This window comes from Aspergillus brasiliensis (genome assembly GCF_001889945.1).
Source record: "Aspergillus brasiliensis CBS 101740 unplaced genomic scaffold ASPBRscaffold_4, whole genome shotgun sequence".
Classification (NCBI taxonomy): Eukaryota; Fungi; Ascomycota; class Eurotiomycetes; order Eurotiales; family Aspergillaceae; genus Aspergillus; species Aspergillus brasiliensis.
The window spans coordinates 667961-689135 of NW_027137445.1; the positions used below are offsets into that span (position 1 = coordinate 667961).

Below are 21175 nucleotides of genomic sequence, written 5' to 3' on the forward strand. Positions count from 1 at the left end.
GATATGTGACTAAGTCGCTTGTCCAATTATCCAACTATAACTTAATATAAGTATTTGGCAACTCTCGCATTGCTCCTAACTAGAATCTTCTACTTGAAGGAATCACTTCCGGATATTTCCCGTACCCAAACTCGACATAAATTATGGTCGACACCCAGTAGGACAAGCCCCCAAGAACAGCCATTAAGAACAACATCACGAATACCAGCAATGCAGACGGCGTAGGGAGGGCATTTAAAGACACGCCATTTGATGGAAGACGAATCCACGTAGTCCCGATATCAGCATGGCGAACCACAAGCCGTAGTAACAAGGCGAAAAAGACAGCACCAGGCACGGTCATTGCAAGCCGCGGCGTTACCAGAGAAGATGGTGCTGCAGGACCCTTCTCCGTTTGGAATAAAGCGCTCTTCTCTCATGTGCATACTTGCGTCGATAGTCTTTGACATTGCCAACAGCAAGGCCGGCGAGGGTATCTTGTGCCTCATCGGAATGCCCCGCCTGGACGAAATGGTCTGTGGCATCCGTGCCAATAACATCCAGCAGAAGTTCCCTCCGTCCAGGATGCTCTTCCAAGTAGCCGCTTACATCGTAGACTGTATGGTTAGATATTAAGTATGTTAGGTCCAAATCTGATCGCAAGATTCGATGGGATAGCGTATCGAGATGGACGTTTGCTCTTACCTTTCCGTTTATGATGACGAGGGATTGCTGTGGACTTAGCTCATTGACTTGTGCGAATGTAAAAGACCGCATAATGGCTCTATGGAGTATAGTGAGATTGTGATGCAGGTTGAAGGAAGGATGATTTTATGGCGTGTTAGGGACATTGGCAGAGTATAACATGTCCTTATCCCATCAGCCCTTCTTGCATCGGCAGAGTATATCATCTCCGTGGACAAGTGTAATTGCCGGACATAGGAGCCGATATAATATAGCCATGCTGACTGTGCCGTATCGTCTGCAGTAGTTATCCTTCCTGGGGGGTACCGGGTTCCCAAGAATGGCGTGGTGATTTCAGAAATCCATCATCTTCACAACATCCAGCCATATGGGATAATCCGACCCAGTTTTCTACGGAGAGATGGCATACCGAGAGGGTTGAGAACTGACACCGCGGTGCCTATATCCCGTTCGCCATGTGGCCCCGGATGTGCGTGGCGACAAACTTCGTTGCTTGCGAGGTGAAAGTATTTATCGCCATGCTGGTATACCGGTACGAATACTTCAAAGAGGTCAATGATCCGATTGGGTATGACTCCATGTTCCAAACCATCAAGCCCGGGAATCTGTATGTGCGGGCCCGAAGAAGGTCGCATAACTAGCCGCGGGCTAGGACGGTGTATTGTTCTGTTTCTTCGATCTTCATATCTGTTGTTTTCGACTCCTATGAGTGATCACCCTTCTACCGTTAGTTCTGCACTGTTGCTCATCACTTCGATTATTTTCGATAACCAAAGATGTATGAAAGCCAATGATGTTCTGATCAGGACTACAATGGTGTAATGAGAAGCTAATATGAAATTGCAGCAATAGTGCTATTCATAGCCACATTTTTACGCCCGAGGGACGTTCTCATTGGGCTGGTAAGACGGTGGATCATAACAAAAGCATATTATCGGCCTTGTCTTAGCGGGCCCCATTATCTATCCGGAAGATTTGATTGATGGAGCAATTTAGCCTGCTGCCGGCCTCGATCACATTCTGCGCCCATCCCGCGGCTCTTGCTTTCAGGGTCTCCCCAGGCATCAGCAATCAAAGTCCAGGGTCGATTCATTACAGTAGGGGGTTCAGCTGCCATAACATACAATTCATGCACATAAGTCAGTAAGCACTAGTTCCTGCTACCTGGCGAAGATAAGGTAGGCTGTCTTTCATTTGTTTGTGGAGGATCAGCTCTCCTGCGGGGATTAATGCCGCCATACGTGCGCTTATGAATAAACATAAACACCATCATTTCGTCCCGTCCCAACTACAACATCCCAGGTGCCCCGACTACATTCTCACATTCTCTTCCAGATCACAGAATTGAGATGCTCCACTCTCTCTCGTGTCGCGAGTTTCAAGCCTGCGCTTTCACCTCCATCGCATTCAAGGACCGAGAAGAGCTAGAGTCCCGTGGGGCACTGTTACTTCCGAGCGAGGACTTACGCAACCTGCTTCTCCAGTCGTATTTACGATGGGTACATCCTCTTGTTCCTGTCCTGGAGATCTCGCATCTCTTCCCAAGGCTACTTGACAGTGACGACCGTCAATTTCCTCATCCACTTCTGTACCAAGCCATCCTCTATGCGGGGAGCTCATACGTGGACCCTCTCGAACTACAAGCAGCGGGTCATCCAAGTAGAGATGCCATCGGAAGGGCCATACGCGAAAGAGCGAGAGTGAGTGCATGCATGCATCTCCAACATTCTCTCCTCAAACAACATGACTGACCAGCGCAGATGTTATACAATTACTCAATAGAGCGCAATCCCATTGTTGTGACCCAAGCACTCATCTTGCTGAGTATCCGCGAAAACCTATCCGAAGCTAGTTTGTCCGAGTCCCGATACTGGATTCGCCATGCTGTCTCAGTTGCGATCGGCGCAGGTCTCTTCGATCCAACAGATGAACCAGTCAGCCAGAATACAGAGTATCTCTGCACCATCTCATCTTCGCTCCGTGACCGACTCGTCTGGTCGCTATACACTGCCGATCTCACCATCTCCCTGGCTCTGGATGCTCCCTTCCAAATTCGAAAGCCGCCGTCCCTAGATTGTCACTTCATCCCAGACGTGTTTTCAGTGTTTGATCGAGCCACGATCAATGCCACCGTTTGCCCAATAAATGCGAGCATACCAGAGCCACCGTATCACGCCAAACTATGCGGCATTCTGATTGAGCGATCGAAACTTATCCGCTGCATGTACCGCCTGCTCTACACCGTTGATCTGGACCATAAAACGCGTCATGCACTGGACGATGGTATGAAACCAGCCATTCTTCTATGGAAGATGCGGCATCTCGATCCGACCTTGGTGGCGAGCGTCGAAAGCAGGCTCAAAATATGGCTGGAGAACCTCCCTGCCTCTGTGCGCTACACATCCCAATGGACCTTGATCGAGCACCCGCGGGAGTCTACGGAATTTACTCTGTGTGTCCATCGAGCTGCACTATACATCTTATACCTGACGTATTTACTGGCCCTCTACAATGGCAAGATGGCGCGGACACCGACATATTCTGAAAACCTCGTCCACCGCGCACGCCAGGGGGCTGCAGAAATTGTGCAGACGTGGGCGGGTCTAGCAGCGACACAAGCCATCCCGTTTCTACCGAGCTATTGCTTTCTGTCTTTGAATCTCGCTCGGGAGGTCTATACGCAGCATTCAATGCGTTGCAATGATTCGGATGATTGGTATGCGATGTGGGCTGTTCGATCATGTGACACCTTTCTGGCTCAGGGGTTTCATAGGATGGGGCTGTCTACCATCAGCAATTGAATTCCTAGACGTTAGTCGGTCATTAGCGCACTGTCCATTTTGTACTGGATGATATATGGTATTAATATATCCCAGCATGTAGATAAAGTCTATGTTTGAAGTACAGTAGGCCCATCAATGTAACATTCTAGTGGTATATAAATACTATTATAAACTCTGATATATAGTGAGCCTATACTTACATTTACCTAGTTACTACCTACCTGGATGTTTCTTACTTATTTCTTAATTTTTTAGTACACATCCATGGTTTATTATGCTGTCCGACTTCCTGTCAGCCCGCATTCCGAGGTCCCCCACATCCCGACACTGGCGATGTCCCTACATAGTTCTTTGCAGAGAATAGCCCAATATCCTAAATACTCTGAGATATACAGCAGTGCCTTATACATCATATGGGTTGAAGAGTAAGGGGAAAGCCACTATTCACATCTGGACGACCATTTCAAGAGTCAACATAGACTAGGTACATCAAGTTGCAGCTGCATCAGCCTGCTACTTCATAACAAATACTGCCAAATACTTACTAGCATGAACTGCATGTAACGTATAAGAGCTCTCATATCCTAGTATTCATGAGTCATATTCGACATTACGACTCTAATCATCCTAGATCACTATCAAATACCTCCCCCCCCGGATCCTTCATTCCGGCCGTCTAACCTTCCCAAAATCCCCCGTATGATACAAAACCTCCGGCTCCAGCACCTGAATCCGCCACTGCCCATCGACCCTAACATACGTCTGTTGCATCCAACTCCTCCCGTCCGAGGTCTCATCAATCTTGCGCTTCACCGGATGAGTCTCCTCCTTCTCCTCCTGGCCATTATCCACCCACCGCCCATGACTCGCGAGTTGCTGCCACTGTACGACGATCTTCTCCTCGGATGCGAACTTGAAGTATGGCGCTCCGAGGAGATGCTGCGTCGCTAGGGCTTTGTTGCCGAGGTTTGTGGGGCCGAGCCAGGTTTCTACGAAGTCGTCTGCTGCGTAGGTCTCGCGCGTGAGATGGGGGAGGACTTTGTTGTAGTCGACGATCACGGTGGGGGCGAGGGCGGCGCGGAGGAGGGTTTTGTCCTGGATACACGTTACTGTTAGTTGGTGGATGGTTCTAGATGTTATACGTATGAAGATGGGATGAGGAGAATGGATGGTTGTTGTGTGTGTAATACCTTTCGATCGTATCCATCAGCGAATGTGCGTGCACATTGGCAGATGGCGATGTAATCTTGGAAGGTGAGGGTGGTGGGGATGTATATTTCGAAAGTCATTTTGTTGAGTTACTCTTAGAGCTTTGATTATGAGGGCTAGAGAAGTTGGGTTTGTTGCTTGGGGGTTAGCTGAGTTTAGGTCTATAAGTATAAATGTGGAATGTTGTCCACGTCGGGTACTAATAGAGGGGAAGTAGAGGCGGGGTTTGCAGCTCAACTCGGCCTTACATTGATCTGCATGTCTCCTGTCCATTACCTCTATAACAAGACAATAACAGAAAGCTCCAGGCGAGATGTAGCAACTAGCAATAGCACGATTGCCCCACGAGGGATTTACTGGGTAATCAACTTACTAAGTCCGAGCTGCTAAGACTGCCTCATCCATAACTGGTGAGGGCCTGAATTGTTTATATACATTTAAAGTACACGGTTGTGGCGTCTGACGGGTTTGCTTTACAAGTTAGCAAGATTTGCCAGTTATTTCTGTTTAACCTTTTCTATAGTATTCCGTCCATCAATAAATCAATTCATTCTAAGTTCCATCTCCACACGGGTTTATGAAGGGCAATCTACTCTGGGCTTTTCTCGAGTATTTTCATTGCCCCTTATTAAGACGACTGTTGCAATCAATAAGGTTCCACAGCGAGAAAGACAAGTCCGTCGGACACTGCAAGCGACTCATATTATCAATCTTCATATCTAGAGATGCTCTCTGCTCTTAACATCCCCTCCTGCCGAGCTCCTCCTAGTCTGGACCATAGGCATATTTGTAGCGGAGATCGGATGCCTGTCTGTAGCGGCTGTCCCTCATACGATTCGCGGGTACAATGAAAGCCTCCCCGGATGAACAGTCCACCTTTCTTTCATCACCAACTGATGACGCCCCGGTACCTCATCTTACCACTCTGCAATCTCTCCACAGCCTGAGTGACTCCTTCCAGAGTCATAGGATACTTTTCCACGATGGAAGAGATCTTGTGGCGCGCAGCAAAGTCGAGCATTTGATTCCTAGCAAACGTCAGCTTGATTGAACCCCCCTGGAGGAAAAGACTCGGTAACTTACTGAGGGTAGCGGCTTGAGATGCAACTTCCGACAATACTGTTACCCTGGACAACAGTTGGCAGGTAGGGGGCAACAAGGTCACCGAAATCCACCGACAACGGAATGATGCTGGCATTGCGGGCCAAGATAGGATAGAACACGCCCAGGTTGAACTTGGCGGACGTAGTGATGATGAGTCGGTCAATAGGCTTCGTGACGCCGAGCTGCGCGTAGTCAGACACTCCCTTGGTGGCATAGAACTCATTGGCCCCGAGCTTCATAGCTTCTTCACGTTTATCATCACTTGAAGACAGAACCACAACGTCACATCCCATCTTAGCAGCGAATTGGATTGCGAGGTGGCCCAGGCCACCAATGCCAACAATACCAACGCGATCGTAGGGCTTGCATTGCTCGACTAGTGGTACCCACACGGTGCCACCACCACCTTCAAAGATGATGTTAGGCCATGAACGAGAGCATGTTGTAACAACAACTATTTGTCGTACTTACACATCAAGGGTGCCGCATCAATGGAAGAAATGCTGTCAGGGATCTTGAAGAGCCACTGTTCTTTTCGCACAGCATAGCTGCAGATAGAACCCTGGGTATCATAGCCCTCGGCGCCGTATGTCTTGGCATCAGGGCAATAGGCATCCCTCCCAGTCAAGCACATATTGCAAGTAGAGCAAGTAGAGTTAACTGGTCCCCATCCCACACGATCGCCAACTTTCAATTGCGAGCACGCTGCGCCAGTCTTCTCCACGATACCGATACCTCCGCTTTGGTTAGCGGAAATTGACACCTTGCATAGAAAGAACATTTACCTTCATGTCCAAGCACCAGCGGCACCTTCAAGAAGTGAATATCGCTTCCGCAGAGACCGCTGTCAGTCACTTTGACGAGGACCTCGTCAGACTTGACATCGGGAAGTTCAGCAGTGGTCTGGACAACCTTTCCAGAAGGCGAACCGCGAAACTGGATAGCTTGAACCATCTTCGGTTACCGAATAGGGGGTTTTGCTTTGTTCTTGGATCGATCGATACTCGAAAGTCAAGATACTGGCGAACGTAGGAACGGAAAATAGCAGGAAAGCAAAGCGGTTTTTGTAGCCATCTGTCCGCTTGTCGGTATTTCTGTTCGGCATTTCATTATCTATCTATGAGCGATAACGTCAATTGTTTTATCACCTGTCATTGTCAGTGAAGAAAACGTATAGTTGACCCTTTGATTAATGGACCCTACACCTCCCTCCACATGTCACTGCCAAGACTATGCATACGGTAAATTAAATACCGGTAGACTTGTATTTCACCATACAATATTACTTTATATTTACCAACTAACTTCTGGTTTAAGCTATATAAACATCTGCTTGAGGTTGCCGGATTTTATGGTAACACTTGGTAAATCGAGTAGATGATAGCATGAACTGTAGTCATATCATTGGCTCGGTAAACCAATCAAGCGTGGTTACCGGCAGATAGCATGAGTGGAGAAAAGGCTTGTGGGTTGTCATCCAACGGAGTTAACGAGCGGAGTACTCGGGGTCAGCATAAGAGGCTTATATTTCCCGCCTTCTCTGCTGATCTCTGCTTAGGGTCAGCAGTTCTTGCAGATAAACGTAATCCAACGCCCACTTTAACTCCAAAACGAACAGAGATGGTCACATTCCTCCCTTTCGGTGATCTTCATGTCCCATCGCCAGGTTTTGGCGCAATGGGACTGACCTCTGCCATGAGCACTAACCTGAACCCTGATGGGGCGGAACCTGTCCTTCTGGAGGCAACTGAGCTTTGATGCAATTTCTGGAATACTGCTGTAAGTTAAGAGCCGTTCACTTCTTTTATAGCCTACGAGAGCTAATTTCGGACTCAAACGGCAGTCTACAGCCCTGGTGTGGAGGAGAATCCTCTCGGAGACTATATCAGAAAGCACGATGTTCTGATAAGGTGCTTAGTAGGCATCATACCCGATGGGTGGGGATTGATGACATGTCTCGGAGTGGATATGATGACAAGTCTTAGAGTGGAGATTGATCACAGGTCTCGGGTAGTGATTTGAGTTCAAGCCAACCGTTCCTTGTTCCGAATGAGTTCATCATGTGGGTTGATATAATATAGATCAGAATCCCAGACAGCAGCTACAGCCAAATATTCCAAGACTGATTGATCCTTCTTATTTTGAACCCTTCTTCGAACCCTTCTTCCTACTCCAATTCATCGCTTTCAATTTCTCTTCTTTCCAGGACAACTGAGTGATATGCCAATGGGGGGGAAGTGGCTGGTAGTGCTTGGTGCCACAGGCCAGCAAGGTGGCTCCCTAATACGCTACGTTTTGAGCAGCCCTTCTCTTTCATCCAAGTTTCGAATCCGAGCCGTCACTCGCAATCCATCTGATCCCCGTGCTCGGGCCCTGGCAGTTCAAGGCGTCCAGGTAGTCCAAGCCGATGCTGACGACGAGGAGTCTGTGCGACGAGCCATGCGCGGGGCCAGTGTGGCATTTTCGATGACCATGCCTGTCTTTCACGACAAGAACGCTAGACAACGTGAAATATCCCAAGGCAGAGTCATTGTGGATGCCGCAGTCGCCGAGGGCGTGGAATATATCATCTTCAGCACACTTCCACACGTGACTAAGATCTCCAATGGAAACTATCAAAATGTTGATTATTTCGATGCTAAAGCTGAGGTGGAAGATTACATGCGCACCTTACCCATCAAGAGCATCTTTTTCTGTCCGGGCTGGTTCATGCAGAACTTTGATCAACACATGGGTCTCCGAACAGTGGACGGAGAATTGGCACTTGTCAATATTGTCGACCCCAAGACAGAATTACCCTTGCTTGATCCAAATGAAGATACAGGAAAATTCCTTGGACCAGTATTGGAAGAGCCAGATAAGTTCGTCGGGCAAACATTATCAGCGGGCGAACGACTATATACTTATGAAGAGATCGCCGAAATCATGAGCGAAGTTTTGGGAAAACCGGTGCAATACAAAGTGGTTTCTAAAGAAGAATATGTAAAGAACGTCCCTGCAGTATTCGGGAAGCGACTCATCGAAATGATGCTATATCTTGAGGAATATGGGTATTATGGGCCCCCAAGCACGAAAGAAGCCGTGAATCGGACTGTCAAGTTCACTAGGGATGAATTGACCACATTCAAAGCATATTTGGAGACACAGCACAGAGCATGAATCAGATGGAGCTAAATCAAAATTGGGATATATCCCTCTGGTTTTCTGCTTCTTGTAAACAAAATGTCGGCCTGATACAATGGAATCAATTCTGCTAAGCCATTAAATATAGATCAAATGTAACAAGATCGGTTTGGTACCTACGGACGAGAGTATCGGAGCTAGAAAAACAAGAAACAAGGTCACAGAATGTAGGACGCGTTCTGATACACGCTACAACTAATTCTTAGTAAGGGGTCCAATGACAATACTCCCACTAAAAGTAATAAAAAAGGCTACTAATTATCTCAACTTGATAAGTTGAAAAAAAAAATGATTCCATTACCGGCTGTTCTAGCTTGCTGGATCCTATAACTAGTTATACGATTACTACTTATTAAGTATAAATACTATTATTATCTAGAAAAGTCAGTTAATCAGCTGGCGAGTCTGACATCATATAAGTACTATAAATCCTTGTCTATCTTATTTAAATATTGTGTAATACTCTTAGAATGCCTTAAAGCTTAGTAATATATGTATTTAAGTCCAAGTGGCCGCACAAAGCGCGGCACCATTTACTTGTACCTTATTACTTGTACCTTATTACTTGTACCTTATTTCCGCAAAATCTAAGTGCACGGACGGGTTAAAAGCAACTGAGTTCTGCTAAATAGTCATCATCTGTAGCTCATGTATGGCCGGGATGGTAGGTAATGAGTGGGCAGGCAGTGGAGAGAAACCAATCACATAATTGTGTGATCTGGGAATCGATCCCGGTGGTTTTGTTGATGTTTGGTGGAGCGCGGCAGGGATTCGAATCCTTCCAGCGGTGAGTCTCTCAACTAACACCCCCTGCTTGATATAGCCACGCGTTGAAGTCCATAGACAACTAATAATCGATGCACTTTACTAGTTCTTCTTGCTTTCAAAGATGCCTTCCACTCCGGGATCTACTTCCCCATGTTCCACGATGTCCAAGCGCCTTGACCCTGATGATCGACTCCGTATTCTTACTCTTCGTGATGCTGGCTTTACCTACCAACAAATCGTTGATCGGCTACAGAGTAGCTATCGTCAAGTGCTATATACGTGTCAAAATCAACAAAGTTCACTTCGAAAAGCAAGAGGCAGTGCACAAAGCTTTCAGATGAAGAAGTTGATCAAGTTATACCACGAATATTGAGTTCAAAACCTACACGTCATTTACCATATTATCGTGTTATCGAAGAGCTTCACCTTCTATAGAAAGAGAGGTTGTACACCCTGCAAAGCACTTCGAAAATCACCTCTTCCGGGAGTATGATGGAGGGTTGATTTTTGACGCAGTCAAGGATTGATGTTGATCTTCCCCTTCAAGCCTGATTTCGCCCCTTGTCAAGTTAGTCGGTATCTCCGAAGATGTGCTGGACTGGCTACTGAATGTACGCTAAGGCCACAGCCTCGCCAGCCCTTCCCTGACTGACCCACTTGACTGAGCCAGGCTCAAGCGCGCATCTTGGCCGAAGATTAGGCCCCCGACTAGACTCGATCTGGCAGTCTGCGGCATGAGGCATGGAATGAGGATAAATCTACCCTGCTATCCTCCCCAACCTCAATGTCTCTTCTGTGTGATTGACTCTGGCAGTCAAATCACAACATGGGGTCCGATGACACTAATCTACGAGGCGAATATATTCCATTTCGGACACTAAGCGACGACGACAAGTCAGCCGATGACTTACACAAAACGTCTCGTCCCCTATCCCGAAGCCTAAATCACCTGGTTCCAATTGTTCTACTTTATTGTTCGCTCCTGCTCTTCTCATGGACGGTGACGTGCATTCTCACCCACCGACCTCTCCTCTATCACCATTCGACGCCGACATGGGAAAGCGCGCGACAGCTAACGTGCGCGTCCCAGACGGTTCTGGGAGTCTCCGACTCAGATGCAGAAGCGACATTCTCATGCAGCCAGAGAGAAGTGACCAAGGTGACCCTGACCGCAGCCGTGATTGCTGCCACCCGCCGCTGGAGATTGACCGCCCGTGTCATCAACTCGGTCATGGCGGTCCTGACAATTCCATTCTCTTCGTGTATTGCTGCTCGCGCCGCCGTCGTGTACGCTCAAGCTGCTGAAAACAAACGGTCGTTCAGTCTCCGGAAGATGCTTGCGGTGGCTGATCGAGGCTGGTGGAATCCCTTCATACTTGCCCGACTGTTCTCTGCTGGGGGTCGGCGGCGACTGGGCAGTCCGCTCCTCTACTATGCATTTCTCGTTTGTGCTATAGGTATGGGACCTGATGAGGCAACGGGAGGCCTGCTGATCTAATTCATTAGGTGCTCTCAATTGGCCGCTTCAGCAGTTGCTCGTGTCAGAAGAGACCATTCTGGTTGCGAGTTTACCCTCGAGGGTCACGCCGCTGGTCTCTGATGCCGATATAACGGGACTGTCACAAGTGAAGTCGATCGAGACGGTGGGGGATACTAGGGCATTAATTCACTATGCCACTCAGTATGACTCTCAGCCGAATATTTGGCAGACACCCGATTCGGTTTGTAACTCTTCCATGAGCTGGGCTTATTCTTGCGTGAGTAGCTGGACGCCGGGGGGATCTGCTACGCAATTCTATCCCCTCCGCGGCAACAGTTCTTTCGTGTCCATTCCGGTCAATTCTGTCACGACCGGGATCATAAGCGATCATGCGTTTCGATTTAACACGTCCGTTGCTTCGGAAGAAGTGTCGGAAGACAGCTACCCGGATAGCTGTGGTGGATCAGGGTCTTTCTCAGCGTCGACGCTTGCGAACTTGTCGGACATAGATGCTTCATACGACATCCCAAGTTCTGCCAACGGCATGATGGAGGTCAAAGTGTGTGCGCTGGGAGATTCGCAAAGCTTCCCGTGGAATCTCACGCGGAACCGCCAGGATATTACCGAGGAAGCATATATACACTTCAATTCAGTCGCCATGAGCTTCCTTACCAACGGATCCCAGACAGCCAGCTGGACACAGCACATTCGTGCGAATACGACTGCAGGATATTTCATGTTACCCAACTATATGAACAACTACCAGACGGGGCCCTTGCTGGAGACATTCGATCTTGCAGCCAGTCATGATCCGGAAAATGTGATTGTCGAGCAGGAGGAAAGTATGGATGTGCGCGCATTGGACAGTTCACATGTTCTGGGGTAAGGACCCGGTCATATATCTATTCACGTAATGTGTTAACATGGCTTAGATATAATTATCCCGATCCCACCCCCGTCAGTTCACCAGCTCTAGGCCCTCTGCTTACAGCCACCAAGGCCCTCTTTGGCCCGTCCACATTCTTCGCCACTCGCGCCAACTCAACGCCCACCTTGCCGAACATCACTTCCTCTTCGTTAGATGAGTGCTCCGAGCCTATTCCATTTACATACCTTTCCAACAACAACACCGAAGATGCTACATCTCGGCGATACGCAACCCTCAAGCCCTGTGCATCGGGAACCAACACCACCTACTTCAATGACCTGGCTGCCTGGCTTGGTCAGCTCTTCGCGAACTATGAGGACCCCCAGACCACGTCTGTATTTACCCAGGGAGCCTTCTTTGCCAACAAGGCTAATCTGGGCCGCGCCTCCACGGTGCAGGCCTACCGCCGGATTCTCTTCAAGGATGACGGAACCTCTGTTGAGATCTTTGCGATCCGACCATGGGCGATCGGATTTCTGTCGGCCGTCATCGGCCTGCACCTTGTCGGACTGGTGATCTTGGCGTTCTATGCGGGTTTGCATCCCACGTGGACAGAGTCCTTTGATGCGTTTGCGATGGTGAGGATCGGGACGCAATTGGCGGAGCGGAAGGATGTGAGAGCTCAAATGCCGCTGCTGGGGAATGCTGTGTAAGTTACTTGGTCCCGATGACTGCCGATGCGAGACTGACGTGGGACCTTAGGACGGAAGATACTGCAGTACTTGACCGTATCAATGGAATCATCGGGGAGGATTTCGATGCGGTTGAGACTGAGAATGTCGGTCGTCTGGTAGTTGGTGGACAGGGAATCGTGAAACAGGGGAGACGCTACCTCGTGTTTCAGTAGGGCTGCTTTACTGGTGAGCACCATGCTTTCACGCCATTTGCAGCATATCTATCACCCAAAGCTTCGGCGATTCACTATGGGTGACCTCATTGATAGCGAAGCCGCGTCTGAGTTGGCATGTCCGACACAATCATGCGGGGCTCAGCTATCTACCCAGAAATCCGCACGACATGCTGTCTCTCCGGCTGCACCAAGTAGTGGGACATTAATAAACTGGTCTCATTCATGCGGTATACGGCACCGGAACCAGTCTGTCTTCAAGTACTGCTCCGTATCGAACGGAAGTCGCCAGACTTTCCTGCAGAGTCTGTCTACTACCAGCATCTGACTGAAAGGTGAGAGATATGCTATCTTCACTTCAAGGGATGAATGATTTCAGAGACATGCGTGGCTATGAGCAAAACTCGTTTTTCAGATTCCCTCACAGCCACACATACCGTGTGTATAGACATGTTCATACAGAGCAAATAACCATCTCAAGCCGTGAGCCCCCAAACGCAATGCTTCATAGCGGTCAGGTCCATACTAGCAACCATAATTTCATATATAAACTCCTCCTGCAGTGTTTATCCTCCTAGAATTCGAAATATTCTATGGAGTTCTATTCACAAACCACTATGTCTCTTCTTACTGGAGCGTACACTCTACTCCTACATCCTCAAGTCGATGCAAATGGCTGCCCTTAATCGTTTGCTTCTCCTTTCATCTGTATCTTATCAGAAAGCAAAGGGAAAAAAGGAAAAGAAAAATAAAAAATAGAAAAAGAAAAAAAAGTACGGAGTAGTTTGATTGAGAAACTCTGTTACCTGGTCTGATCATCACCACCACGCACGTCCTCCACCTGCCTTCCAAGGCACGGAACAAAACTGCTTACTGCCTGGCACTACCCCGGTTTTTCCTTTCCCCTTACTGATCTTCAACCGCAGAGGGCGCAATAATGTTCCCCACCCTTCTTGTATTTGCAACAGCCACAGTGGATCTCTCTGGATTGTGTTCCAGTAATATTCAGTATATATATTGCCCGTTAGCTACGCTTAATATTAGTCCACCTACAGGGACACTTACATTATCATAAGCTGCCACTTAACTATGCACTTCGCCCACATGACCTTTTGCGAGTAAGCGAATACCAGAAACAGGAAGCACCAAAATCAGCAGGACTGAGAATCAAACTATTATATTTGTGTAACCATAGATATCACCTTAAGATGAATCTAGACCTGTGTGACCATATGATTGTCACCGAGCTGTCATCGAATCCCGTACGGGAAAGACACATACCTTGATTACGGGCCACATTCCTCGCCCGCCTTTTCCCAAGGGACGACCGCGATTCTTCATCGCCCTTGCATGACGCTGATGCGTCCAAAACGATAAGCACCTGCTTTGGGTTACATCTGTCTGTTACTCTAAATCAAGATTGAGGGTTGTGTCAAACGCCACTTAGGCAAGGAAAGTCAGAAGACACTGCATGCTGCAGACGAGGCTTCATTCAAACCAGGATCGGGCTGTGAGGGACCTTGAATAATTCCGCACGAATCTGGGGTACATTGGTGTCAGATTCATCTAAATTACCAGAGGACGGAGGAGTGATGCTGTTCCTGGTATATTTCCAATGATTGCTGAGACATGGACACGTTATGCGGATTGGTGTCCTTTATACAAATTAGCACTAGGAAATGAAGCCACTCATTAAACCATGGCATCTCACTCATGGGTGAGTACTACTCATACTTTCAAGCAAGCATCTCAGATCTATTGTAAGACTCAAGTTCACAACCACGTACAAGGTAGCCAGTTCCCGTGTCATAGGTGCCGTAATCTTTCGCTCGTGATTCACCTCTATGGCCATCTGCAAGGGATGAGATGCACCCCGCCCTTTACCAGTGGAGGTGGAATGCCACAAACTTGGGGTTCCAGATCCTTGGTTCATGCTTATGTGGAGATTATATCGGTATGGATTACGTCAAGCGGTAGAGACTTCTTGGGAAAGGCGGGTGAAGATCATGCCAGATACATTTTATATCCAGACCATATCATGTTTGGAATGGAAATCAATGCTATAACTAGCTTATATTCCGCAGGAATGGCCTTATCAAGCATTATTATAGGTGCGCCTCTACTCCATGGGTAAAGAACCCAGTGTGGAAATATGTGCTCTATGTCTGGCAGGAGCAATTCAAGATTTGAGAGGTAACACAAGGCAGTGCTTAAGGGGTTTTGTCTAAGATCATCCTGGCTAAAGATCCCTTGAAAGCAATCTAGACTTTGCTCGCTGACCTCAACTCTTACAAGGAGGTCAGTTGACTAGAGACATCAGGTAAAGCCGATGCAAGTATTGGCCGATTGGTTCCCTTTTGTCTCTTAAATCAAGCTTTTAGTGAGGTTCGAGAGGGTCCACTGCGTTATTGGATCAAGGTTCTGTCTCAGGTATGCACGATACCTGTCTATCATATCAAGAGACATATCCGAATCGAGACATTCTCAAGGATCCAGACATATATAAGCCATCAAAGTCCCATTCATCTTGTGTATCATCCTACTGCAAGCCAGCCTTCTCAATACATTTCTAAACTGACAAAGTTTCAAGTCTATCACCATGTACTTCTCCCAAGTCCTTGTCCTCATCGCTACCTTCGGCCTGGCCAGTGCTATGCCAGCCGACAGCGACCCTTCGCAGTGTACTCAATCTCAAGCGAACTCATGCTGCGACACCTTGAGTAAGGGCATTTTGAATGTGAACGTTCTTCCCTCACTTTGTGTCCGTAAGTATTAAGTTCTTCTCTATCTAGTGTCTGTATTTACTAATGCAAATTTAGCTCTCGTCGGAAGTTGCAACAACCAGGCCGCCTGCTGCCAGAGCAATGGTGTTGTAAGTCACATTTGCAGATTATTCTTGAGGCAGGTACTCATGCGTTGCTTATAGGGCCTTCTTAATTGCCTCACTGTGCAGGTTTAGGCTGTCTGATACTAGACACTACAAGCGTATCCAATTGGATACGACGATCAGGAACCTAAGGTTTCGGGTTAAACCTTTGCTTACTTTGCTGTTTTGAAGGAAGTTGATTGCTATGCATGATTGTATGGACACACTCGTTTGATACATGAATGGACCCAGACCATTATCTGAATATAAGATATATTCACGGAGTAAAAAACCTGGAAGTACTATATGCTTGTAGTATGTAGACTTCATGATCGGATGAATCCTTAATGATACACTTCAGCCTAAATATCATCAACCCACAGCTAAACCCAGTTTCGATCCGAAGTCCTTGCCCACTAGTCAGCGAACAGTGTTGAGCGCGGTAGATTGTCATGCTTTAGAAGAGGTGGTATAAGAAAAATCAAAATTATGACCGCTCTTCGGGAATTGAGCTTGCCAATTCGCCCCCATACCAAAGTTCTCCTCCTCCACCTGCCCATCGGTCACATTAGCTGCACCACAAAGCGCAGCGATACGGGTCCACATCCATTGCATGTTGAGAAGTTCGAACGAGGGAAGTGGCATGGCTACAGGGTCACGGGTGGTCAAAGTTATGGTTTCGCCGGAATATATAGGCGCGTCAGTTTCGCAATTCCATAATTTGGCGTTCAAAGGGCTCGCCTTCAACGACGCAGGGAGAGACGGAGGGACTAAAGTGCCACACGCCCGTGAAGCTTGTTACCTGGTAACCGCCAAAAGCGAACAATGAGGCAGATCCCGTCTGCCGCCATTTCTACGGGTTCGAAAGCAAGCCGGACTTTTGCTCCAAAGATCGTGAACGATGTTCGAGAGACACAAGAGGCTTTGGGGGCATCTCTGTGCCTTTGGGCCCCAAGGATTTTAAAACTGTCAGGGACCCATAACGTCTCCAGCAATTCCCAGAATTTGTCGCGATCGCTTTTGGGCTTTTTACCCAGTGAATGCGGGTAGATATGGCAAATTTGATAGGTTCCCTATCCAGATTACGAGACAGCGGCCATGATCCCGGGCTTTGGCTGAATCTTTCGCTTTTGGACCGTTCTATTCCACGACCATTGAAACGGGGTATCTTGGTTGCGGAGGATATCCTACCTTTCCGCCCTTTCTCTTCAGATATGTCTAAGGTGAGATTGGGTTGCTCTTCCCTAGCAGTCGGCGGCTTCGTCACTATTTTTGCCCGTGCGACGATCAAGCCAGGGTTTAACTGCTTTATAACGTGCGGGACCGTCTGGAAACCTATAACTACCTGCCTACGGCTGGACGCTCCGGATTCGGCATTTTTTAACCATCCCTCGCAGTACCTCCATCGCCAGACGAATGCGTGATTTGCTTTATCCACCATCTGGAGGTTGGTGGAGAGGGTTAGACGAAACCCCACCTTCCACTACAAGGAGCAAAAGATTATGTTGGAAGCAGAGGGTATGGTACGTATATGATCTATCTAGATGTCAAGAAGATGGTTGTTGATGGTGAGAGGTGGAGGTCAGGGACCTTTATATAGGCAGAGGTGGCGACGGATCAGTAATGTCTGGCTAAAGTTAATGGTCTCAATGGAATATGTGAGGATCTGACCTTCACAACTTCGTATTCACCTAGCAAGGTTGCAAGTGACATGCATTGTGTGACTTTCACTCAGACTTCTAGTATATTAACTACCGGATAGCCTAGCGACATTGCCTTCCGAAGAATTCCCTATGCAGCTTGACTTGGGCCCCTAGGCTCAAGTTTAAGTACTAGATAACTATTCAGTGCCCAAAGGCGAGCCTATCGAGTATGATTCCAACAAAATCTATCTATGCGCAGATCTCCTACCATTCCTCAACATCGATCCGAAGCCGAATACAGATTCGGGGTCATACTGCGATCGGCGAACAATCCAAACATGAATCCAAGACGAAGTAAAGAGAGTCGTTCAGCCTGCTACGGAGGAGATGATCCAGGGACTGTAAGTATCATACCCAGTTTAACAATCAATGTTCACAATGAATCTCCTTTCTCTGAACAACCCTCCAGAACCGGCGCATCTGGAGTCGTCGTATACCTCGCACCAGATCCGAGAGTAATCGAGATGGAGACGAAATGAGCACGACGAACTCTCCTGACATGGTGTTCACGCGGACATGACACATGCATCATGTCCAACTGTGCTAGAAAAAGTTCTAACCGATGATGAGATCGAGCGACCCCTGAGCCATGCATTTTTCCTTGTCAACGCTTAGAGGCCAATTAGATCATTCCAACGAAATCCTCTCGCAGTAAGTGACTGGAGATCTGCTGACTCTGCTTCGGACATTATCCCAGATCGCAAAGTCATGTTCGGGCAGATAGTCTAGTTTGGGTTGCCGATTGACAACGAGAACCATGCTTGATATTACCTGGGCGAGTTTCCTAAGCTTTGGAGTAGTTCGGATTTTTCTTGTCGGATACATGATGGGTATTCAATCGTCAAATTTGTTTCTTGGGGTCTAAGATCCCGTTGACAGCTAGATGTGCCGATCCGGTAGATCATAGACGATAGCATTCAACAAGCATATTAGCGTGACATCTGCATACGCTACAGCTATCAGACTTCCCATTTAGAGCTCGTCTTGAATTTCCAGATCTTGTGTTTCTATTTTGCATCTGTAAAGCTGCCCATCAGCCCACAAAGTGCCTATTACGGTTCCCCGACCAGTGTCTGGATCGGCTAAACCTATCTTGGTTCCCGACCGCAACCAGCTTTAAATTACGGCATAAACCACTAGTATATAACTCAGCGCCCTCCTCTCTATAATTAATTATATATATGCGAAACACATAAGGAGAGGCTAAATAAACCACTGCAATATGCCTCCAAACACCCCCAACCACGCAATCGTCTACGGCGCATCAGGCTTAATCGGCTGGGCACTTATCAACCAGCTCCTCAGTCCGTACCCTGCACCGGGTACATTCCAGAAAGTCACAGCTGTGACGAATAGACCCCTTGACCCTTCGGAGACGTACTGGCCAGAGGCAGACACTCACCGGCCCCGGCTACAACTCGCCTCGGGCGTAGATCTTCGCACCTGGGATAGGGATCAATTGGTGGAGTGGTTGAAGACGGTTGTTGAGAATAGTGAGGGCGTTACTCATGTTTATTACCTGGGTATATTTAGTATCAAAATTCTTTATGGAGAGGGATTACTTACAATGAGTAGTATTCACCGCTATAGACGACGACCTGGAAGAAGTGGCGACCAACCGACGGATGCTGCAGAATGTCATTGATGCACATAATTTGATTAGTCCGAACTTGCAGTTTGTTGCTTTTGTGGGTGGGACACGGGTACGCATATCCTATCTACTATATAGTTGGTCTTTTAGATGAAGCAGACCATTGACGAAACGTGATTGATCAGGGATACGGCATCTACTCCCCCGGCGGAACATTCACTCCACCGCTACACGAAGACATGGTGAACAATCTCCCGCCTGACTATGCCAAGACAGTCGTGTATCCCGCATACCGCGAGATCCTGAATGCATCTAGCGAGGGCAGGAAATGGACTTGGTGTGAAGTGTGTCCGGATGCTATTGTCAGTTCTATCCCCAATCTTCTGTTCCCAGGGAAATAGATAATTAATCGTAATGCAGGTCGGCTTCACCCCCAACGGGTCCCAATTCAGTCTCGCATTGCACTGGGCACAATACCTCTCACTCTATGCCTATAACCACGGCATCGGACCGCATACTCAGGGTAAGAAAGAAGGAACCACCAAGCCAGCGGTAGAGATTCCATTTCCCGGATCCATGGCTGGCGCGACATCACTGTTTAGCCCCGTCTCCAGTAGTCGACTGGCACGGTTCATGATCTTCACGTCGCTACACCCCGAAACGTGCGGAGGTGGTCGGTTGTTCAATGTCGCGGATCAGGAGACTCCATGTACCTATGGAGCGCTCTGGCCTCGTCTGGCAGAATGGTTTGGTCTCGTGGGTGTACCACCCGTTGAACCTGCTGCGGAAAATGAACAGGGTAATAAGTTGAAAGTTGGGGAAGTCCCTAAGCGAGCCTCGGCACTCGCGCCGGGGAAGTATATCACTCAGTATCGGGATATCTTTACCCAATCTGGATGTCCGAAAGCTATCACAGGAGGGGTGGGAGTTGGATATCGCCAGTTGGATAGTGTGGGGTATTGGTTGACTTTTGATCGGCAGTTGAGTCTGGAGAGGCTAGCGGAGACAGGCTTTGAGGAGGATCGCGATCCGGTTGAGGGCTGGTTGGAGAGTTTTGCCATGTTTCGCAAAGCGGGGTTGATTTTGTGATTGCATTCATGAAGATATATAGATCGACGTCAGTAGGCGTGGTGAGATTACTGAGAGCGATGATGACTACTAGTACTAGTAGTCTAAGACCGTACTAAAAATGTTTATACCAATAACAGAGTGACAAGACAATAACCTAAGTGGAAAGTATTGTGAAGAGGTTTGGTGCAAATCTCTCTTGTCATTGCCTGGGGCATTAATTGTTTTAGCCTCAGGCAGAGATAGTCAAAGATGGGGGTTGCAGGGCCACGCGATATCGGGATAGATACCCGCAAACACAAGATAGGAGATTTGCGATGCGATAATACGACTATCGTGAAGGACGGAAAGGTGTTCTGGCTCAGTGCAATGTACTTCTTGATGCGTAACGCCGAGCTTACTCCGTACCTGAGAACCCACTGGAGACGTCCTTCTACTGCCAATCATCCAGCAGAGACAGGGAATGAGGAGAAATCCCCAATAGGAAGTGCGCACGCGACAGCATGCCGGGAATGCCATCTGCGATAAGCTGGTAGAAGTGCCAGGGTCTGGGCGGCATACTAGCCTCTTCCGCTCGGAGTCCGGTTACGTCCGATGATTCGGGGAATGACTGTCCAATGGAGTTGCAGCTGAAGCTAATCGGATTCTCCATGGATTGTTTGTGCAACCCCGACTGAATCGAAGCCCTCCTTCAGTACCGCATAGCATACGGAGTACTCCGTTAATGCCAAGCAGCTGTCGTGCAGGAGGGTCACATGAATACTATTTCAACCACTGGGATTGAAGCAGCAGATACAGGTTGCAGTACTTGATAACTATGTACTCTTCTTGGCTCACAATCATCGGAGTTGACCGGAGTATCCATGGGCTGCATGTTATCAGCCTTGTCGCTGGACATCAGCAAAGATGGGCGAGTGGCTGGCACGTGGGATAAGCCGGCAACATCAACCACCGATCGGTG

At 48.0% G+C, this 21175-nt stretch overlaps 9 protein-coding genes across 9 annotated transcripts; 6 read left to right on the forward strand and 3 right to left on the reverse strand.

Annotated features, from left to right (window-relative positions):
- Positions 1-444: 444 nt before the first annotated feature.
- On the reverse strand, positions 445-618 carry ASPBRDRAFT_98045 (cytochrome b5-like heme/steroid binding domain-containing protein; the record flags this gene model as incomplete). The annotated part of the gene is made up of 1 exon (XM_067629544.1): positions 445-618. A coding segment is annotated over one exon (174 nt), but the record flags the coding sequence as incomplete, so codon positions are not given.
- A 1170-nt stretch (positions 619-1788) lies between these two features.
- Positions 1789-3620, forward strand: ASPBRDRAFT_173860 (fungal specific transcription factor domain-containing protein). Its single transcript, XM_067619756.1, has 2 exons — positions 1789-2384; positions 2445-3620. Exons 1-2 carry the CDS (start codon positions 2034-2036, stop codon positions 3483-3485), a joined length of 1392 nt encoding a protein of 463 aa, XP_067480541.1. The 5' UTR covers positions 1789-2033; the 3' UTR covers positions 3486-3620.
- Positions 3621-3829: 209 nt separating this feature from the next.
- Positions 3830-4858, reverse strand: arp1 (scytalone dehydratase arp1). The gene is made up of 2 exons (XM_067624465.1): positions 4658-4858; positions 3830-4562 (listed from the first exon to the last, which is right to left on the reverse strand). The coding sequence occupies exons 1-2, from the start codon at positions 4754-4756 to the stop codon at positions 4131-4133; spliced, it is 531 nt and encodes a 176-aa protein (XP_067480542.1). The 5' UTR covers positions 4757-4858; the 3' UTR covers positions 3830-4130.
- Positions 4859-5274: 416 nt separating this feature from the next.
- On the reverse strand, positions 5275-6734 carry ASPBRDRAFT_670529 (NAD(P)-dependent alcohol dehydrogenase; the record flags this gene model as incomplete). Its single annotated transcript, XM_067628832.1, has 4 exons — positions 5275-5704; positions 5760-6186; positions 6252-6515; positions 6566-6734. The coding sequence occupies 4 exons, from the start codon at positions 6732-6734 to the stop codon at positions 5563-5565; spliced, it is 1002 nt and encodes a 333-aa protein (XP_067480543.1). The 3' UTR covers positions 5275-5562.
- Positions 6735-8234: 1500 nt separating this feature from the next.
- Positions 8235-9008, forward strand: ASPBRDRAFT_40962 (uncharacterized protein). The gene has a single exon (XM_067624466.1). It carries the CDS (start codon positions 8253-8255, stop codon positions 8937-8939), a length of 687 nt encoding a protein of 228 aa, XP_067480544.1. The 5' UTR covers positions 8235-8252; the 3' UTR covers positions 8940-9008.
- A 611-nt stretch (positions 9009-9619) lies between these two features.
- Positions 9620-10315, forward strand: ASPBRDRAFT_499680 (uncharacterized protein). The gene is made up of 2 exons (XM_067626455.1): positions 9620-9750; positions 9835-10315. The coding sequence occupies exons 1-2, from the start codon at positions 9635-9637 to the stop codon at positions 10070-10072; spliced, it is 354 nt and encodes a 117-aa protein (XP_067480545.1). The 5' UTR covers positions 9620-9634; the 3' UTR covers positions 10073-10315.
- A 242-nt stretch (positions 10316-10557) lies between these two features.
- ASPBRDRAFT_194255 (uncharacterized protein) lies at positions 10558-12986 on the forward strand (the record flags this gene model as incomplete). Its single annotated transcript, XM_067620727.1, has 4 exons — positions 10558-11188; positions 11238-12093; positions 12144-12788; positions 12842-12986. 4 exons carry the CDS (start codon positions 10558-10560, stop codon positions 12984-12986), a joined length of 2277 nt encoding a protein of 758 aa, XP_067480546.1.
- A 2374-nt stretch (positions 12987-15360) lies between these two features.
- On the forward strand, positions 15361-16106 carry ASPBRDRAFT_40964 (uncharacterized protein). Its single transcript, XM_067624467.1, has 3 exons — positions 15361-15751; positions 15806-15858; positions 15913-16106. Exons 1-3 carry the CDS (start codon positions 15586-15588, stop codon positions 15943-15945), a joined length of 252 nt encoding a protein of 83 aa, XP_067480547.1. The 5' UTR covers positions 15361-15585; the 3' UTR covers positions 15946-16106.
- A 2647-nt stretch (positions 16107-18753) lies between these two features.
- ASPBRDRAFT_40966 (SDR family oxidoreductase) lies at positions 18754-20363 on the forward strand. Its single transcript, XM_067624468.1, has 4 exons — positions 18754-19078; positions 19131-19258; positions 19332-19508; positions 19567-20363. Exons 1-4 carry the CDS (start codon positions 18778-18780, stop codon positions 20233-20235), a joined length of 1275 nt encoding a protein of 424 aa, XP_067480548.1. The 5' UTR covers positions 18754-18777; the 3' UTR covers positions 20236-20363.
- Positions 20364-21175: the final 812 nt, after the last annotated feature.

Excerpts from the sequence above, each read along its gene's own strand:
- ASPBRDRAFT_173860 (XM_067619756.1), top strand. The coding sequence starts at position 2,034 with ATGCTCCACTCTCTCTCGTGTCGCGAGTTTCAAGCCTGCGCTTTCACC. Across the intron at positions 2,385-2,444 it reads CCATACGCGAAAGAGCGAGA|ATGTTATACAATTACTCAAT; the intron begins GTGAGTGCATGC and ends TGACCAGCGCAG.
- arp1 (XM_067624465.1), bottom strand. The coding sequence starts at position 4,756 with ATGACTTTCGAAATATACATCCCCACCACCCTCACCTTCCAAGATTAC. Across the intron at positions 4,563-4,657 it reads CTGATGGATACGATCGAAAG|GACAAAACCCTCCTCCGCGC; the intron begins GTATTACACACA and ends ACGTGTATCCAG.
- ASPBRDRAFT_40962 (XM_067624466.1), top strand. The coding sequence starts at position 8,253 with ATGCCTGTCTTTCACGACAAGAACGCTAGACAACGTGAAATATCCCAA.
- ASPBRDRAFT_499680 (XM_067626455.1), top strand. The coding sequence starts at position 9,635 with ATGAGTGGGCAGGCAGTGGAGAGAAACCAATCACATAATTGTGTGATC. Across the intron at positions 9,751-9,834 it reads GGATTCGAATCCTTCCAGCG|TTCTTCTTGCTTTCAAAGAT; the intron begins GTGAGTCTCTCA and ends GCACTTTACTAG.
- ASPBRDRAFT_40964 (XM_067624467.1), top strand. The coding sequence starts at position 15,586 with ATGTACTTCTCCCAAGTCCTTGTCCTCATCGCTACCTTCGGCCTGGCC. Across the intron at positions 15,752-15,805 it reads TCTTCCCTCACTTTGTGTCC|CTCTCGTCGGAAGTTGCAAC; the intron begins GTAAGTATTAAG and ends ATGCAAATTTAG. Across the intron at positions 15,859-15,912 it reads GCTGCCAGAGCAATGGTGTT|GGCCTTCTTAATTGCCTCAC; the intron begins GTAAGTCACATT and ends CGTTGCTTATAG.
- ASPBRDRAFT_40966 (XM_067624468.1), top strand. The coding sequence starts at position 18,778 with ATGCCTCCAAACACCCCCAACCACGCAATCGTCTACGGCGCATCAGGC. Across the intron at positions 19,079-19,130 it reads TACTCATGTTTATTACCTGG|TATTCACCGCTATAGACGAC; the intron begins GTATATTTAGTA and ends TACAATGAGTAG. Across the intron at positions 19,509-19,566 it reads AAGTGTGTCCGGATGCTATT|GTCGGCTTCACCCCCAACGG; the intron begins GTCAGTTCTATC and ends ATCGTAATGCAG.